The sequence below is a fragment of the Tauraco erythrolophus genome, chromosome 1 (genome assembly GCF_009769465.1).
Source record: "Tauraco erythrolophus isolate bTauEry1 chromosome 1, bTauEry1.pri, whole genome shotgun sequence".
In the NCBI taxonomy this organism is placed as follows: domain Eukaryota; kingdom Metazoa; phylum Chordata; class Aves; order Musophagiformes; family Musophagidae; genus Tauraco; species Tauraco erythrolophus.
This window is the reverse complement of record NC_141465.1, coordinates 62,217,067-62,233,563: the sequence shown is the minus strand read 5'-3', so window position 1 is coordinate 62,233,563 and position 16,497 is coordinate 62,217,067. Positions and strand designations below refer to the sequence as shown.

Sequence of the window (16,497 nt, the reverse complement as noted above, 5' to 3'; positions counted from 1 at the left end):
GAAGTCATGTCTGAGATACAGGGTCTTTCCTGAAGGGCCACTAATGGGTGATCCTAGCTTGACAAAAACACCTCAACGGGATTTCATTAGGAAGTGGCCATAAAATCTTTCTTGACACTTCCTTCCACTTTCTGCATTTATCTTCCTACAATGTAATCTGCTGTTTAAGGTCAACAGATCCAACTGATGTGTTTGGATCTCAGCAGCTACCTTCACACAGCTTTGCTCAGAAAAAAAAAGAAAAAAGTTGTTTTCCGGACAGTCCTCATGTTCCTGCAAATATAGTTATATTAGGGTTTTCATTGCTACTTAAGACTCAATTTTTATTCATCTCCCAGAGTTTAGGCTAGTGCTTCATTATATTTTCTCTGGGTCCTGCAGATGCTTATGGCTTTGCTTTCTGGTTGTTTGAGTTCTTCTTTGTGCTATAATTCATGCTCCACTTGCTGCTGGATCACACAGCATCTAAGTAGCAAACTATTAATTGTACATATGGTTAGCAGTTGTGTTCAGAGGGCTGCTGAAGAGCATGCTGATCCAGTCACCTAAAGACTGCTTTAGTATTTATGTGACTAAAGCACCAGTTGAACATAAAGTCCATCCTTGACTGGCAGTAGATGAAAACAGGCACTGGGCAAAGGACTCAGTTTTGAAGCAGAACCTGTTTCAAATGAGGTGACTGAACACTCTTCCAGTTGCAGCAACCATACTATAGAAGCTGGGTTATTTCCAATCCCAGCGCGTGGCTCTCTTTTAACAAACTGACTCATCGTGAGCTGACATCGTCATTGCTTCATGAGACCGAAAACACTGAAGCTCAGAAACTTGCTTGTAATTACAGGTTGGGAAAACAGACAAGGCACAGTCATAGCTATATTTAGTGTAAAATGTCACTCCAGGTGAAATAGTTTCAGTGAAAGAGAGCTTCTTACCCCATGAAGGTAGAACACTTGCACGCTTTTCATTTTACCTCTCATGGGGTCAGGCAGACAGTTCATGGTCAGCTAGAGCAGAGTGGACAACTGCAGTACGATTTGACCATGATGCTCCAGTGTTTCTCAAGACTCTGCTGTTTACTCACATTCTGCATCCTGCATTGCTCCAGTTTTCCCCAGTTTGGTATTTCTCTCGCAGGGCAGTGGCCAAGCTACAGCACGTACCGCTGCTGACAGAGCTGTGGCCAGGGCTGGGCCCAGACTTGTTCATTGGTATGTTGGTTCATTCCAACATTTTATTCTGTGAAATCAACAAACACTATCTGTCCTTTGACTGGAATTTTATATCCTGTTCTGATACAGTCTTATACTTCAGTGAAATCGACAATGCCTTTCAAGAGCTTTTTGAAATGGAGCTTGTGCTCATTAAAACAGATTTCGCATTGTAGGGCCATGCTTACCTACTTCAGGCTTTCTGATTCTAGTAACAGGCCAGAAACTTTTCAGGCTTTTAAAGTCTATTTGTTAGAGTTGGCAGAATAGAACTGCCCTTTAGGAGCATGAAAATAATTACCAAAATTAACAGTAATTGTTTCTCTTCCTTGCTGGGACATTTGTATTCCCACTAGCTTCCAGGCCTGGAAGAGAAGAGCTGACTCATAGTAGTTTGGCCCTGATGCTGCTCTGAAGAAATGTTTTAAATTATCAAAAGGGCTGTGAGCTTCCTGATTTCCAGGACAGTCCGTCTTCCAAGAGCTTTAAGCTGTTTTTTCCGGTGGTCTTTTATTTGAGATAGATGGAACTTCCCTCATGGTCTGAGCTTCAGTCTTGTTCGTTCTGCTTTTGAAGACACAGTCCACCCTTGCTTCCAAGCTTTCGACCTTACTTCTTCCCATGTTTTTATCTTAAGCTGTCCTTTCAGCAGGCTGCGATGTTTTCAAGCCCATCTATATAAGACTTTACACGTGCTTTGCCAAAACCTCATTTTCTTTTAATTTTACCTCATCAGAAGAGGTCTGACCCCTCGATTATTCTGTGGATGCCTCTGGTTTATCGCACACTCCATCCCCTTCTCCAGTTTTCAGCAATTTCAAAAGCGTTTTCAGTGCTTGTAAAGAGTGACTATACCACAGAAGCTGGCAAATGGACACCTCAGGGAGAAGGCAGCAAAATCTGTGTTGTAGATGTACTTACCCTCTACAGAGGTTTCTTTAACCTAACTTTTGACCAGATTTTATTTAATCTAAATTCTGTGTATTACAATTAGGAATTCTTTTTAAGACAGCTCTTTTGCTTTCTTTAACTAGGCAGAACAGAGTGAAGGTGCACTCCAAAATAACCTTTGAGTAGAGGGAAGGAAGATAGGACACTCAGAAGTAGGAAGTCTTATAAATTTGGGGAGAAGGACATGCTTTTTCCTCTCTTAGGAAACTGAAAACTCTGTTGAAGATCTTAATAGTTCAGGTTGTTTCACCCCTGGAACTGAAGTTTAATATTTAATTGGTGCTCAAGAGGAAACTCTTCAAAAGCAAGAACTGAGAATATTCTAAAGGCAGCAGAGGTTATTTGCATTAATACAAGGGAATGGCTCACATTTTTTGGGAAAAAAAGTCTAAATTACCTGTGTGTTGCCTTGTCTTGTTCAAAGGTAAATGTTTTAAAAGCAGAACATTTTTCCTGTCCTCACAACTGTTTAAACCACTAAGGACTATTAGTATCTCAGAATTTGTTTCTGCTTACATCTTCCATGGAATCAATTCTAATATAAACACCTGCTGGGAACAAGAGGTGGCACATTACCTTCAGGAGCTCCTTGAAGTTACTGCTAGTTATCTTCCCAACTTCCATATACAGAGAAGCAGGCCCTGGCATGTCAGTAGCTTAACTACTTACTCTTTATTTTGCATGCAGTAAGAGACTTGTTTGCCCAGTTACTCGGAACGAAACTGCATACAAATCCAAGCTGAACATTTCATGACCTTGCATGGTTCTAGAAATACCCAAATTTTAAGAACAAAGGAGTTCCAGCAGCTTCTGATTTCAGAGATCTGTATCTTCAAGCTTCTGCTGGTGGCAGCAAGACAACAGCAATCTGACAGTTGTAGAGATTTTGTTTACATAATGTGAGCTGGAAAAGCAGTCACTTAGTCTCAATTATTTATTTAACCTTCATATTTTGTTGCATACAATATTCCTCGTTGGATAAAGGTTTTGACTAAAATATAGAGTTCTTACTCTTTTAAAGGATAGATTCTGATAAAAATCTGCTGCTGTGAATTTTAAGCAGTGCCGCTGAATCGTAAGTAAATTTATATTGCTAGTGTCTGGTAATGCTTTTTTGTAACAGAAGGGTTCATTTTACCTGGCTTTAGCTTAAATGAATATATGTAGTCACTAGGGCTTGCCTTACTGTTAATGAAGAGAAACAGGCACCTTAAAGAGACAGATAAATCATATCTAAAAATAGTACAGTCCTTGTTCAGACCTATACAAGAACAGTGTTACAAAGGTTTGGGTGTAGCATAAACAGCAGCAGCTGCCACTATGCCCGATACTTGGAAACTTAAACAGCGCAGACATTTTTCCAGCGTTTTGCTATCCAGCAAATTTTTGAGTGGGTGGCACTGTGTAACCCTGAAAACAATTTCTAATTCTCCGCTGCTATACATACCCACGCTGTTGAGAAGCCAGGTTTCATCTGAAGGGAAGTTTCTGTTAGTACAGGCCCTGCGCGCAGTACATGTTGGCCCGAAGGCTACCACCGCCAAGTGGGTTCATGCATGTCCAAGGTTAGAAAACACCAGAACAGAATTATAGCAGACAGATCTTGAAAAAAGCAGTATTTATTTTAAAGTACAACCCAAAGTTGTATCTGTAAGAAATGCACAAGGTATCTTGCTTCTTCCACAAGTCTTGGCTGTGTGCATTTCAGTTCAACTTAAAAATGCATTCAGGTTTACAAATGTACAAACAGCACAGAAAGTGTATTACAGTCTCAACAGAATGCTCTTACATTCAGCTGTTTTGCTTTTAAGGTTTGGTGTTGTTTTTTTTGTTGTTGTGTTTTTTTGTTTGTTTGGTTTTTTTACATTCTTAGAACCTGTGTTAACAAAGACAGTCTTATTTTAAAAAAATACTCTGCAGTTTTAGCACAAAGTGCCCTTTGATTTTAAATTAGAACTTGGAGGATAATACTGGAAAAAATTTAAAAACCCAAACCGGTACTTTTCATAAAAGTATTGCATGCCAGGACCATTTTACAGTTCAAATTGTTTCCTAAATAAAGACGGCAGATGGTAAAATATGAAACCAGTGAAATTGTTCAGATTTACAGGCTTCAGCTGTAGTTGGGATTTGTGACCACACCCAGACTTTTTCAAGCTTATCTGCAATCTCACACACTACCATATTGCAGGACAGACTTTGAAAAGGAGCAAGTGATGAAAGCATGACTGACGGGGGGTGGGAAGGGAGGGGAAAAAAAAAAAGCAATGACCAGCAACAGCCTGAAAATGATGTTTCAAAAATTTGCATTCAGAATTGTATCACGACCCGGTTAAGAGTTCTTTCCTTTTGCTTAGCTTCAGTTTTCGTGATAGTGTGAATTAGACCAAGGATCTGAACTTCTTCTTCCAATTGTTGGGCTCCAAATTCTCCAAGGATTGTAGGTCTGTCCCATGTCTTCAGCAGCATTGGCAGCGGTGGCAGCAGTGGGTGGAGGAGGAGCAGCAGCAGAGGAGTTTTCACTGCCCATGAGATCAATGCCTGCCAACGTGTTTGTTGGAGTGGTGAAGGGAAGGCCACTGTTGAGATTACTTGACCAGATGGAATTGCTGAATGGAGTGGTGGACCACAGGCCACTGGGGTTGCCAAGGATCGACTGCAGGAAAGACAGAGCTAGGTAAGTAGCGGTTCAGCAAGCTCTATTTTTACCTTCTTTACAGCCCTCCTAAAAGAAAAGTATCTAAGAAAAAGCAAGCCTGCTGTGGAACCCCTTCTGCCTTCACTGCAACACGGAGTTTTGAACTCCCTTTACTAGAGCTTGCCCAGAGGAACCACACTATGAACAGTCATCAGACACATCTGGTAACTGAATGGGCTGCTGAGTGCAATTACATTCCAGGCTTTTAAGCTGTTTTCATTTGAGCTTATACATCCCCCATACCATTACTAATTTGAGCACTACTAGTATTCAAGCTTTAACACACAAGGGCCAAAAGCTCAAGCTTAATTAAACTAGTTAGAATGAGGTAGATAAACATGGTTCGAATCTCGAAAAACCAACAAACTTCAAGTTGTAACGGAAGGTAACAGTGAAGTCTATTCCTTGATCCTTTTTTGGCTGTTTGCAAACTTATCTCCTTGTATTCAGACATATCTGTTATAAAATTGTACAGTTTGGATGAACCTACTTGTGTTCAGCCCCACTGTACCTCCCCCCATTCCCAGTATACATGTTTTCCCCCATCCAAAATCTCTCCAGATGAAGGGAGAGGGGATTGGAGAACTGGCCATTTGTCATGGAGTTCCACTACATCTCCTGGCTCAAGACATCTGGAAGTCTCTGACAAATAGTCATGGTGCAGATGCAGGTGTGCTGCAGCACATGTAACAAATGCATTTGGGATGCATAGGACAGGTACAGCAAGCCTAGAGAACACATGCAGAAATGAACAAGGCCCAGGTTTTGTCAACTGTTTTATTAAAGCCCAAACAGTAGCAAGCAACAAGCAGAGGAATCTAACCCATGGTGTGGTGGAAAGTGATACCCGGAAGCAGCCAGAGATGGAGATGAGAAAGGTTAGCATAACTCTCATGCTAATATTAGCACAGAACCTGCTACATGTAGGCTCAACGCGCTACATACCTCAGCGCCAATAGACTTAATGTACATATGCTGTAAATTCAATTTGCAAATATACAGTAAACTTGATACATCCAAAAGGCAGTGGACTTGTTGAGTAAGTGCTGTAAGGTACAAACATCTTTATGTTTGGATTTACTGGGTGGAGATAGGGCATCCCTTCCCAAGATCTCTGCCCTCAGATAATGCACACTAAAGGTTAACCAGTATCAGTGTACTCTGCGTCCGAAGACTAAAATAAAAGTCCCTTTAGAAAAGTAAACAAGATTAACTCTGAAAATGTCTTCATTTCAGGATTTTCTCCCCTGGAATGAAGAAGATAGGGTCAGTCTAATCACAGCTGAAATTGGTTGGACACTTAGCACATTATCAAGGGGTCCTCATAGAATTTGACACCAAGTGTTAGACGGGCATTTTGAGTACACTCAGGGGTTAACCGCCGACATCATTAGGACTCTCCAATGTCACTGAGGAGTTGAGCCAAACTAGGGTCACAGATTATTACTCTTATATAACTAAATGGTTATATTTAAGCTATACAAGCATTACACTACTAAGCCTACCGCAGGAAACTCTCATTCTGCTGCTCAGACACCAACCCTAATGCACTAAAAGTCCACTCTATTTCCTCTTGTGGGCAAGAGCCAGGAACTATTCCTACGTGTCCCAAAAGCGTTTGGGAGAGCCTGATAGAAAGGCAATTGCTGATAAAGTAGAAGCAACCAGGAAAGTAGTGGCAGAGAAAAGTACCTTACACTAGACTGCTGTTCGCTTTCAAGGCTGGCAGGGGGGAGGTACAAAGAGGCTGTCAGAGAGAACTAGACACAGGGAAATGGAGGACATGCTAACAAAGGACTGTGGTTAGAAAGAAACCTGGGAAGAAGTACCAGCAATGCAGCAAAGCCTGAGGAGAAACAGGACCCAGAAGTCGAATTCTATTTAGTACAGAAGCACAGTTATGCATAAAATGGGAAAGCAAGGTGAATAAGGAAGGAGGATGATCAAAATCAACTCCCCAGAAACCTTCCTAGAGAGGAGGGTAACACAGAAGCCACTAAGTGCTGTTTGCAAGAACAGCTTTGGCTCTTGTGCTAGGAAGAAGAAAAGGAACCTGGCCTGGTACCTGCTCTCTTATCTAGCACTCAGAGCAAGGAGGTTCAGTGGCAGGAATAGCCGTGCTTTCCTGTTGTGGCTCACCATGAGCACTTGAAAAAAATTACTATCATTAAAAAGGCTTTGAACATTTCAGTCTGTTTGCTGCTTGTTGTTTATTAAGTGATCTTCTCCTTGAATAAGCTCTTAAAATGCCTTTTTTTTTCTCCAAAATCAAAGTATTTAAAGGGAGAGATTAACAATTCTTCTGTACCGTTTGTCTGGCTTCCATATCGATGCTTCCTGAAGCACACTTCCAAGCATGTTTCAGAAGCGGCCAGGAAATAGGTTAGGAGCTAGGGAGATTGTTCTGGTTGTCCTCAATCCCTCCTTCTGTCAAATGCTGAGAAATCTGCCCTCCATGTGACCAAAAAGCAAAAATCTCTCCTTACGTAGTTGTAGTGAGGTGACAGCTACAGTTGTAACCGCATGACCAGAGCGGGATCAGTGAGTGTGTGTCTATAAGAAGCTGTGTGACCTTCTCTGGCTTCCCCTGCCCCCCGCCTTCCCCCACTCCATCTGAACTCCTACCAGGTGAAGTAAACACTGCCTCTTACTCACTACTAAAACATTTTCAGAAGACAAGATGAAGAACGATTTCAGCTGGCACTGAAGACAGCTGTTGTGGTGTAAGTTTTATCCTGACAGATAGAGAGGCACAAGGATGAGAGAGCAGTGCTGCAATCTGTACAGAAGTTGGGTTTTTGATTCTTCTTTGGCTACATTCCAGATCTCTGTCAAAATTAGCATTTTAAAGGCTTCACCTTATGCTCTGTCTTCCAGTGTTTTTTTTTCTAAGCTGAAAAGAATACATTTGAGCATTTTTACTTTTAGATAAGTTTTTTTTGACCTTTTGTTAATTTACAAGTAGGCGCAACACTGGACTTGGGAAGCAGAATCAAAACCTGAAAGTTATCATATTGGCTACTTTGCAACTTCTATCAAACTGGAAGTGACAGAGGCAGCGTCCAGCTGCGGCACAGGAACTGAACGGCTCTTTCCACAGCCCTGAAGCATGTGGGAATGGAACACACTTTTGTAAGTGCTGCAAGATGCTATCGTGAGAAGTGTTTTTATGTGAAACAATTTACATGGATTCATCATCCAGTAATAAGCAGACTAATCACTCTGTCCAACAGGCATTTCAACTTAATTACACAGAACGATGAATACATACAGTTTCCCTTTTCCTTTATTCTTCAGTTGATTTTTTTTTTCACCCAAATTTAAAAATCCTCTAAATGAAATTAGATGGCAGATACAGAACAGGTTGGTAACAGTAATAACACTGTATTTGGACTGAATACTTACTGCAGTTGTATGAGTCGGGGAACTCGAGCTTGTTGGCCAGGAGGGTACAGAATCTGTAGCTGAAGGATCCCAGATGGATGACGGAACATTATTGTATTCATTCCAGTTTCTCTGAACATCCTGCCCATAAGCAGGTCGAGCTAAACCAAGTTTGCTAAAAACCTCTAAAAATAAAATGAAATAAAGTGAGTACATTACTCTTCCTCTTTTTCCAAGAACCACAGCAGACTAATACTCTTCACAGTTATTTCCCATCTCTTTCTAGCAGGTCCTGCTGCAGTGCAAGAACTGAGATTAGAAAAGGTCACACAAGTAATACGGATCTCATCTCACATGCACTACATCAGACAGTGGCTACAAAGTTAGAATCAGGGTTACGGTAGGGGAAAAAGGTGATACACTTACTGTGTATTAATTCAGTATCAGCCTATGGGATTTGTTTGGTTCCTGGTGTTATTTACCCAAAAGCAAACAGCTGGGGGAACCAGGCAGAAGCACAGCAATACTGAGAGTCCTGGCAGTTCCCCGTGACAAGTTAACTGCAGGTGGAGTAAGGCTGAAGGAGCCTCTCATAATCGCAGCGCTCGTTTGCCTTGCAGCACCCCCTTCCCAGGTAGCTCCTGGTACGTGAGGCAGCACTGGCTGTGCCCCAGCACAGACCCCATCTCTTCTGTGATGAGGAGAGGGCAGCACCAGTGCTCGTGGTTCACCTGGTCCCACACACAGAACTGATCCATCCCAGGCATCTTACTGCTGTCCCTCGGAGGCACTGGTGCCATATGTTGCCGATGAAAATGAAAGAACCCCGCAGCAGCAGCTGCTATTGATTGCACACCCCCAGCACTATTCAGTAGACATACAATTTTTCCAGTAGACAGCATTTTTTTCAGTAGACATACAATCCATTTGGCAAATGCCACACACAAAATTCACTTTGCTTATCACCTTTTGCAGACACCTTAAAAACCACCATGCATCCCCAAAGACGGTACACAAATCTACAGTAAACATGCAGAAACTTCAAAACCAAATACTTCCAGCCCAACAAACACCCTAAGAGTTTCCACTAACTCTATCTGGGCTGAAAAACAGAATACACCACCAGATTCTTAACACCCTTTCCTATGTAGTCATCCTTTTTGAGGGCAGGGATGGGAACAGTGCCTGAACTTAGACCAGTGGAATGGAGCCACACCATTTCTTTACTGGTATTTGAATATGGAAAATATTTGAAAACAAAAACTCACCTCCAGTTAAGTTAAAAGAATGTCCAAATGCAGAGAAAGAATTGAGAGGCGTGAAGTCGGGACTGCTGGGATTGCTGATAGGACTCCACAAACCTGAACTAAATATTACGGAGTAATGGGAAAGCAATATACAACTCATTAGCACAGTACTACCAACAATATTGACTTCCTAATCTGTTTACAAATATATACCTACAAATGTGTGTGTGTTTACATACATATATGCATAATATATATATTTAATGATGATCAAGAGTTGAGAAATTAGCTTATTTTTGTTTTAACAAAAGATTTCAATGAAATACCATTTTCCTGTGTATACATCCACTTTGGAGCGACACACTGCTCTAGTTCTAATGGTCTTTCATCAGCACAAACCTGAGTAGCTCTTTTGCTCAGTTTTTCAGAACGCATATAGGATCCAAGCCATAGCACAGTTTTTTTGACAAGCAGACAAAATTTGGAACCGCTCAGAAGTGATACAAATACTCATGCTCTAGCTTGTGGGCAAGCTTCTTGAAAATACAGATGAGTTAACTGGAACCAGTGATAAACATTTACAACAACAACCCAAAAACCCCACCCACAAATGTTGCTCAGAAAAGCAATTCATTTGCGTATTGAAAACTGAATTCAAGTCTCTTTCTTCTTCCAGAAAAGTTACCAGACACTCACTGCTGTTTACAAATGAGACAGACGTGCTCTGCCAAAATATGTCAGAAAAGAGAGAGCACCTTGGGGAACACGACAGTGCAGCTGTGTTCCACTCTTCCTCCTAACACAAAGCCCAGTGATAGTTCTGGTCTCGGTGCTAAAACTGGGAGTGAAAGATACTGCTGCACAGCAAAATATTGTGCCTGTAAGCAACTTCAGGTGACCTTGGTTCACACTCCTCAGTACTGAAAGACCCAAGCTGATTTCTCATTGCTTGTATGCTCAGGGAACACAAGATTGTTGAGTTACTGAGAATGAGGTGGGGAAGTCCCCATCACATTCAGAACATCCTTCTCTCTACTTTTGAGTCACTCATATGCTCTAATTTTTTCGGCAAGGCGAGAGATGCTGTGCCCAGACTTTAAAAAAACCCTCTTTTTTTCTTTGTTTTGGTTTGGTTTTTTCTTCAAAAAAAGAAACGAGAATGAACTCCGTTACTACTTTCAAAATGCCATTAACAGCTTACCATCTTCTTACTAGGAGCTTAGGTATTTGCCTAGAGAATATAAAAATTACCTGTCAGAGCCATCGCTGTCAATGACTGTGTGGGGAATGGTGATATTGCTGGAAACATCTGTCTTGCTTGGAGAAACTTTTGGTAAACCACTGCCACCTGCAAGAATATATATATAAAATGAGTGAAATAAAAAAATAACAAAATAACACAACACTCGGAATATTCAGAAATACTTAGAACTCCAAACTGGTTCCAGTACCTGGGCTTTTGTCATAACCTGCAGCTACAGCAGCAAAAGTGGGGTTACCATTCCTGCCTGGAAGAGAAGCTGCCTTTGCCAGCTTATGTTTGGTACCATTAGGCTGCTTGCTTTTCGTTTCACTTTAAAGAGGAAAAAAAAAAAAAAGAAGAGTAAGGTTTTGGACTTCAGTGGTTTGATAAAAAAAGCAGCAATTTAAGCTAGCATTCATTAAAATGTTAACAGCTCAACAGTTCATGTAATCGCACATTTTCCCAACCTACCAAGTCGTAAGAAGCTCCAGGAAAATGTAAATAGCATGACAAGATATGCACAGTAATATCTGCAAAAAAGCAGTTTCCATGGGAAGAGGAAATGGGTCTGAGCAAAGGGAGATGCCCCACATGAACACACAGCTTCCACAAATGTTCTGTGCTTGGGAAATCGCTAGGAGGTGCAGATTCAGACTCACTTGCTGCAGCTGCTGTTCACGATGCTGCTGTACGTGCCTCCCCGTGGCCCAAAAGCTAAGGATGCGGGAGGAGGAGGAGGAGATGGAGAGGCAGGCGTCGGCGAGGGTTGTCGCTGTTTCAGGAAAGCATCTGCATTCAGGGTTTGCAGAGAGAGTTTATAAAGGTTGTCCGTAGCTATGAAGAGAAATACAAAACACATTCCTGTAATATTTACTCCAAAACAAAGGCTTCTCCACCTCCCGCTAGCCCTTCTGTTCAAAGTGAGGAATTACGACAAAGGCTGTTCCTAGTGATCGAAGTAGCTCCTTCTCTACTTTCACCTGTCATTAGCCAGGTTTACTACCTATTTTCAAAGAGATTGTGTTGCAACAAAAGTACCAAGAGAAACTGAATTGTACAGAAGAACCTTTCAAAGCAAGCGCTGTGGAGAGGGATGACTATGCTCGCATGTAACTAGGAGGAAGGTGATTTGGTTCCCAGGAAAGGGACTTAACAGCGCAACCAAAAAGCTCCTGACACTGCCCCATGTCAACCAGCGTGCAAAGGCTCAAGGACAATCCATGTAATTAGTTTCAACTTTGGCTGCAGCAGACTTTACCAAGCAAAACTCCATCTGCTGTAGAAAATAAGTTTTATTTTCAAGCGTTAATTCTCATGTCTTCGATTTCCCCAGCAGCTTCTGAATCCTGTTCATCACTGAAGCACTGTGCAATGGCCCATATTCTGCCCACGGGGTTTTCAAACCTCCCAAATCGTACCAGATGCTATCGGTACGAGGCCTACAGCAGAAAACGGGAGCACAACTATGCAGTGAAAGAAAGACAGGAAGATCTATAAACAGACCAAGCCTACCTACGGATATTCATTGCAGAAAAGTAATTCTGTCATCCTCTAGTGATTACTTACAGCTGCCAGCCTTGTGAAGAGGCACAGAGTCCCACTCTGGTGGTGGAGAATCCTTTTCCCCTTCTGAGCTGCTGGTGTTTCCTAGCTCCTGTCCAGAACCACTGGGGAGAAATTTTGCTAACACTGATGGCCTGCTCTCCACTAACTTACTGTTTGGACCTATTAAAACAAAAGAAGAAAAGCAAGTCCGTGGATAGTAAACTGAGCTTTCTTCCCACATCAGACTTAGAAGTGAGCACTCAAGAGAGGTTACGAACAATCGAATAAAACTCCCGAGGTATTTATAAGAAATAGCCTCATACTACCTCTCGGTTTTGGGAGGTTTCTTGATTTAGACCCATTCGTCAAAAGGTGCTGTGTAGGTATCTTGGATGGAAAGGTTTTGCGCTGCTTGTTTTCCAGCGGGGGAGTATAAGACAATTCCAAGGAACTAAATGAAAACAGAGATGCATTTATTTTTAAGCTCTCTGAAGTGCTGAAGAGGAAAATATATATATATGCACCATACGGTCTTACAAAAAGACCGGTCTCCTATGGCTTTCTTATGCCAAACTTGTGCTCATCTTCAAAGCTATTCATAAGCAGACTTTTGTATTTCTCCTATACGCAACTCCACCCTTCCTAGCCCTGGCTCATTTTCTACCCACACTGCTCCATGCACTTATTAGGGCTCGCTCACCTTCCAGGAGTAGTTTTCATCCTGGAGCTCCAGGATTGCAAAACTTGCTTAGTTATACAGAGGTAAACAAGAGATGGCAACTGCTGTTTTTCTCCTCTGCCCCACCTGCTCTTGTTAGATCACATGTTCCTGACGTGCTATTGCCCTTAATGTCCAGGATCATCTTAATCAATGACATAAAACTATTGAAACACACCACCAAATTCACTTGGCTATATATCGTTCTTTTTCTCCAGCGATTTGATTATGTCTCTCAAACCTTCTACAGAGGAACGATTTTACCCATTTCTTGCAGAAGAATTCCAAACCAGCTCTCATTTGTAGCTTCTGAATACTGTCCATGCAACCAACTTGTGATTTGTATGATAAAAAAAGTAGGTAACAGTAAGAATAAATAAGATAAGGGGAAGAGTTTACCAGGCAATGTTTTCAGAAATATTTTGAAGAAAATTAATTTATACTAACTACTAATCTCAGTTAGTTTAGCATTAATTACAGCAACAGGGAAAACAAGCCAATATACCATGCCTCAGTGTGGTAAAGTTTACCTCTGAGGCACTTGGATACCAATCTGATTTCAGAATTTCGGAATGAACTAGATATAGTAAAGCTAAGGTTCTTCAGTCTTCCTCTTTCTTTAATCTGCAGTCAACCACCTGCCAGTAAGGGAAAGGGACTGGCAGCAGCAGCCTCTTTTAATAACAGATCCGAGACTCTGATCTTACTCTACGATACAAAAAAGGAAATTGCATGGCTGTAATTTCACCAAGGGCAACTAAAGGCACTTGTGATAACACTGGCTTACTGTGCTGCCACTAGAAGCTCCTGCAGAAACATTAACCCTATTTTGTCTATGTGATACCTGTTACAAAAAGCTTAACATTGCTTAACCTGATTTTCTTCTCTGGATTTCATTCTCATTTTACTTACGTGCTGTATTCCCATTAAATAATTTATTATCTGCAAGCTTCAGATATTCTCTGGTATCAGGAAGGAAGAGGAAGCTGCTTAAAGGTATCTGCTGCTGGCGTTCGCCAGGCTGGCAGCCACAACAGTTGAATACACAGATTTTTATCGAAACATCTTCCCTTCGAGCACGATGCCTTCTCTGCTAAAAAGCCTTTGTTATGCTTACCTGGTTTTCACATCTACAGGGATTTCTTTCTTGATACTTGTTAGCAGTTTTTTAGTTTTCTGTTTTACTTGGACTATTTCATTTTCAGGTTTTTCTGGTACAACTTTTCCCTTTTGTTTTTCAGGTTCCTATAAAAGGCATTATAATAACATGTTAATATTCTTGAAAAGTAAAGTCCCTCTTGCATCACAACACACAGAGTACAAACAAATAGGGCTGAGGAACAAAGGCTATTTGAAAACGCGCATTTTTGCGGCACAGAAGGTGTCTTTTTACTACTTAGTGAATATACTTATGAAACGTGATAGGTTTTTTTTCCTATTTGGAGAGGCAGAAATCAAAGTATCTAGCAAATTAATGTGCTTCAAGCAGATCAGATGTTTGCAAATACACAGCTCTTCAGGCCACGGCCTCAGAGTCTACTTAAAAGATGCCAGCTCTGCACTGAGACCTATATTGCATCTCTTGTATGCAGTCCAGGTTGTCTAAAACAGACTCTTCAACAAAGCAAAGAATACAAGCAACATCACCATTCAATTTATTATTTTTTTTAACCACACTTCTTAGAATTTCTGAATACAAGTATACTGTCAAATAGCCATCCTGAAAAATCAAAGGTGATTTTCAAATGAAAACTCACTAATCTGTAACTTTTAAAATATATTATATGGATTTCTTTTCTTTTTTTTTTCCCTAGCTAGAATCCCTATCTTCTCCAAAGTTCAAATTTAAGACATGCCAAAATTTAGGCTTGGTTTTCTTCTCTTTGAGATTAGCTTCATTTTGTTGGTTCCCTAGCACAGGATTTAGGACAAAATATTTAAGACAGCCTGATCACTACACAAAGTGTTAGAGCTTTAGTTTATCACCTAGAAGCATGTAGGCTGAATGAGTAAAGTGAAAGTAGGGGCATTGTCAACAGTAATTAAGTTACTACCTGCTGACAAATTACCACCAGGGAACTGACCCTTTGTAACTCTGACCCTTTGAAATGCATGGCTTTAGCAAACCCCTTAATTATCAAGTAAACTTTGGTGTTTTATTCTGAAAACAGAACAGGGTAGGAGCATGCAGAGAGACAACTGCCACAATGCTGCTGACAACTGGTGGCTTATTCAAGCCACAGTCACTCGGCACTTTCAGTCCTGAGACTACATGATTCGAGCACGTTCGCACTCACAGAGCAGTAAACTTTATAGAGAAGAAGTGAAGACAAGGACTGGGAATGATGTTTTTTAATTAATATACTTCCTTTGTTAGGTATTATAGTATATGAAAGTTAGGAGTGGGGTGGGGGGAACAGACCGTATTCCTAACAGGTAACCCACCAGCAACACAAGAGCCTCCTTGTATGAGCAGTGCCGTACCTCTTTGAGAAGTGGTTCTGTATCTGGGTTGGAGGTTTCAGTTGTGGTTGAAGAACTGTCATCATCTGCCAAAGAATCCTTCAGTTCATCCTCCTGTTGCTTTCCTTTCCCTCTTCTATCCTTTTCTTCCCGCTTCTTCTGTGGCTTTGCCTTGCGCTGAAGTGTTTTCCCTTTCCCTAGGGAGATAAGGAAGCTTCAGATTCTCAGCAGCAGTACTCAGAGATGGGTTAGTTCATTTTGGAGGCTAACCTACACAATTAAGCCTCTGAAGTCTGTCATCTATTATGATATACCAACCACTTACAGCCACTTCACACCAAACATGAGCAGTAGTATCAAACCTGAAGAACCCTGAGCATCATGTTTATGCTCTACCTCCCCACTGCCTCTCTACAGACGGTGGGCATCTGGCTACCTATAATTCTTCTCTGCTATGTTGCTGGCATTCCTTTTAAATGCGTTAGAATCCAATTTGACAGTTTAACCACGTGACAGTAGATTTAAACATCAACTTCAGAAGTTGGTGCAAGCTTTATCACCCAAGCAAATGAAGAACAGCATTGGCATGCTTGTCAGTTAAAAAAAAAAACAACTAACTTTCAGCAAGAATAGAGTGGATGAGAAAAATCACAAATAGTATTTGTCTGGCAAAGATGTCAAAAAAACGCAAACCCCGAAACCTGAAAATCTCACACACAAGTATAGCTTCTCCCCTTGTCATACCTCACTCTGTTTCAGAGTGTGCTATTCTCAGAGGTATGACTAAGCTGACTGTAAAACAGTTTGGCTTGACATATTGAGGTGTTACTGCATCTCAAATAGGGAAAACAACGCGTTAAACACTCCAGGGGATGTTTAATCAATTTTCTTGAAGCAATTCACATATAAATAAATAACGTTACTTGAACAATTGATTAAGTTTTCCCTGCAATTTCTATAGGCTATCTAAAAGGCCCAGTATAAGTTCAAAATGCAGGGGTTTAAGAACCTTCAAAATCAAGCCAGAGCTTTGAAAAATA

General features: G+C 41.1%; 1 protein-coding gene across 2 annotated transcripts in view; it reads right to left on the bottom strand.

The window, feature by feature from the left end:
- Positions 1-3,762: 3,762 nt before the first annotated feature.
- The window catches only part of TMEM131 (transmembrane protein 131), a 111,842-nt gene continuing 99,107 nt past the window's right edge, over positions 3,763-16,497 (bottom strand). The window contains exons 32-41 of one of the 2 annotated variants that reach the window (XM_086619283.1): positions 15,479-15,654; positions 14,112-14,239; positions 12,600-12,727; positions 12,298-12,456; positions 11,391-11,565; positions 10,940-11,061; positions 10,740-10,836; positions 9,510-9,607; positions 8,263-8,426; positions 3,763-4,815 (exon numbers count right to left, since the gene is read on the bottom strand). In XM_086619283.1, coding sequence (XP_086475409.1) covers positions 4,519-4,815; positions 8,263-8,426; positions 9,510-9,607; positions 10,740-10,836; positions 10,940-11,061; positions 11,391-11,565; positions 12,298-12,456; positions 12,600-12,727; positions 14,112-14,239; positions 15,479-15,654 — 1,544 coding nt within the window. In that variant the 3' untranslated portion in view covers positions 3,763-4,518. The remainder of the gene's footprint in view (positions 4,816-8,262; positions 8,427-9,509; positions 9,608-10,739; positions 10,837-10,939; positions 11,062-11,390; positions 11,566-12,297; positions 12,457-12,599; positions 12,728-14,111; positions 14,240-15,478; positions 15,655-16,497) is intronic. The other variant, XM_086619276.1, reaches the window with a different exon arrangement.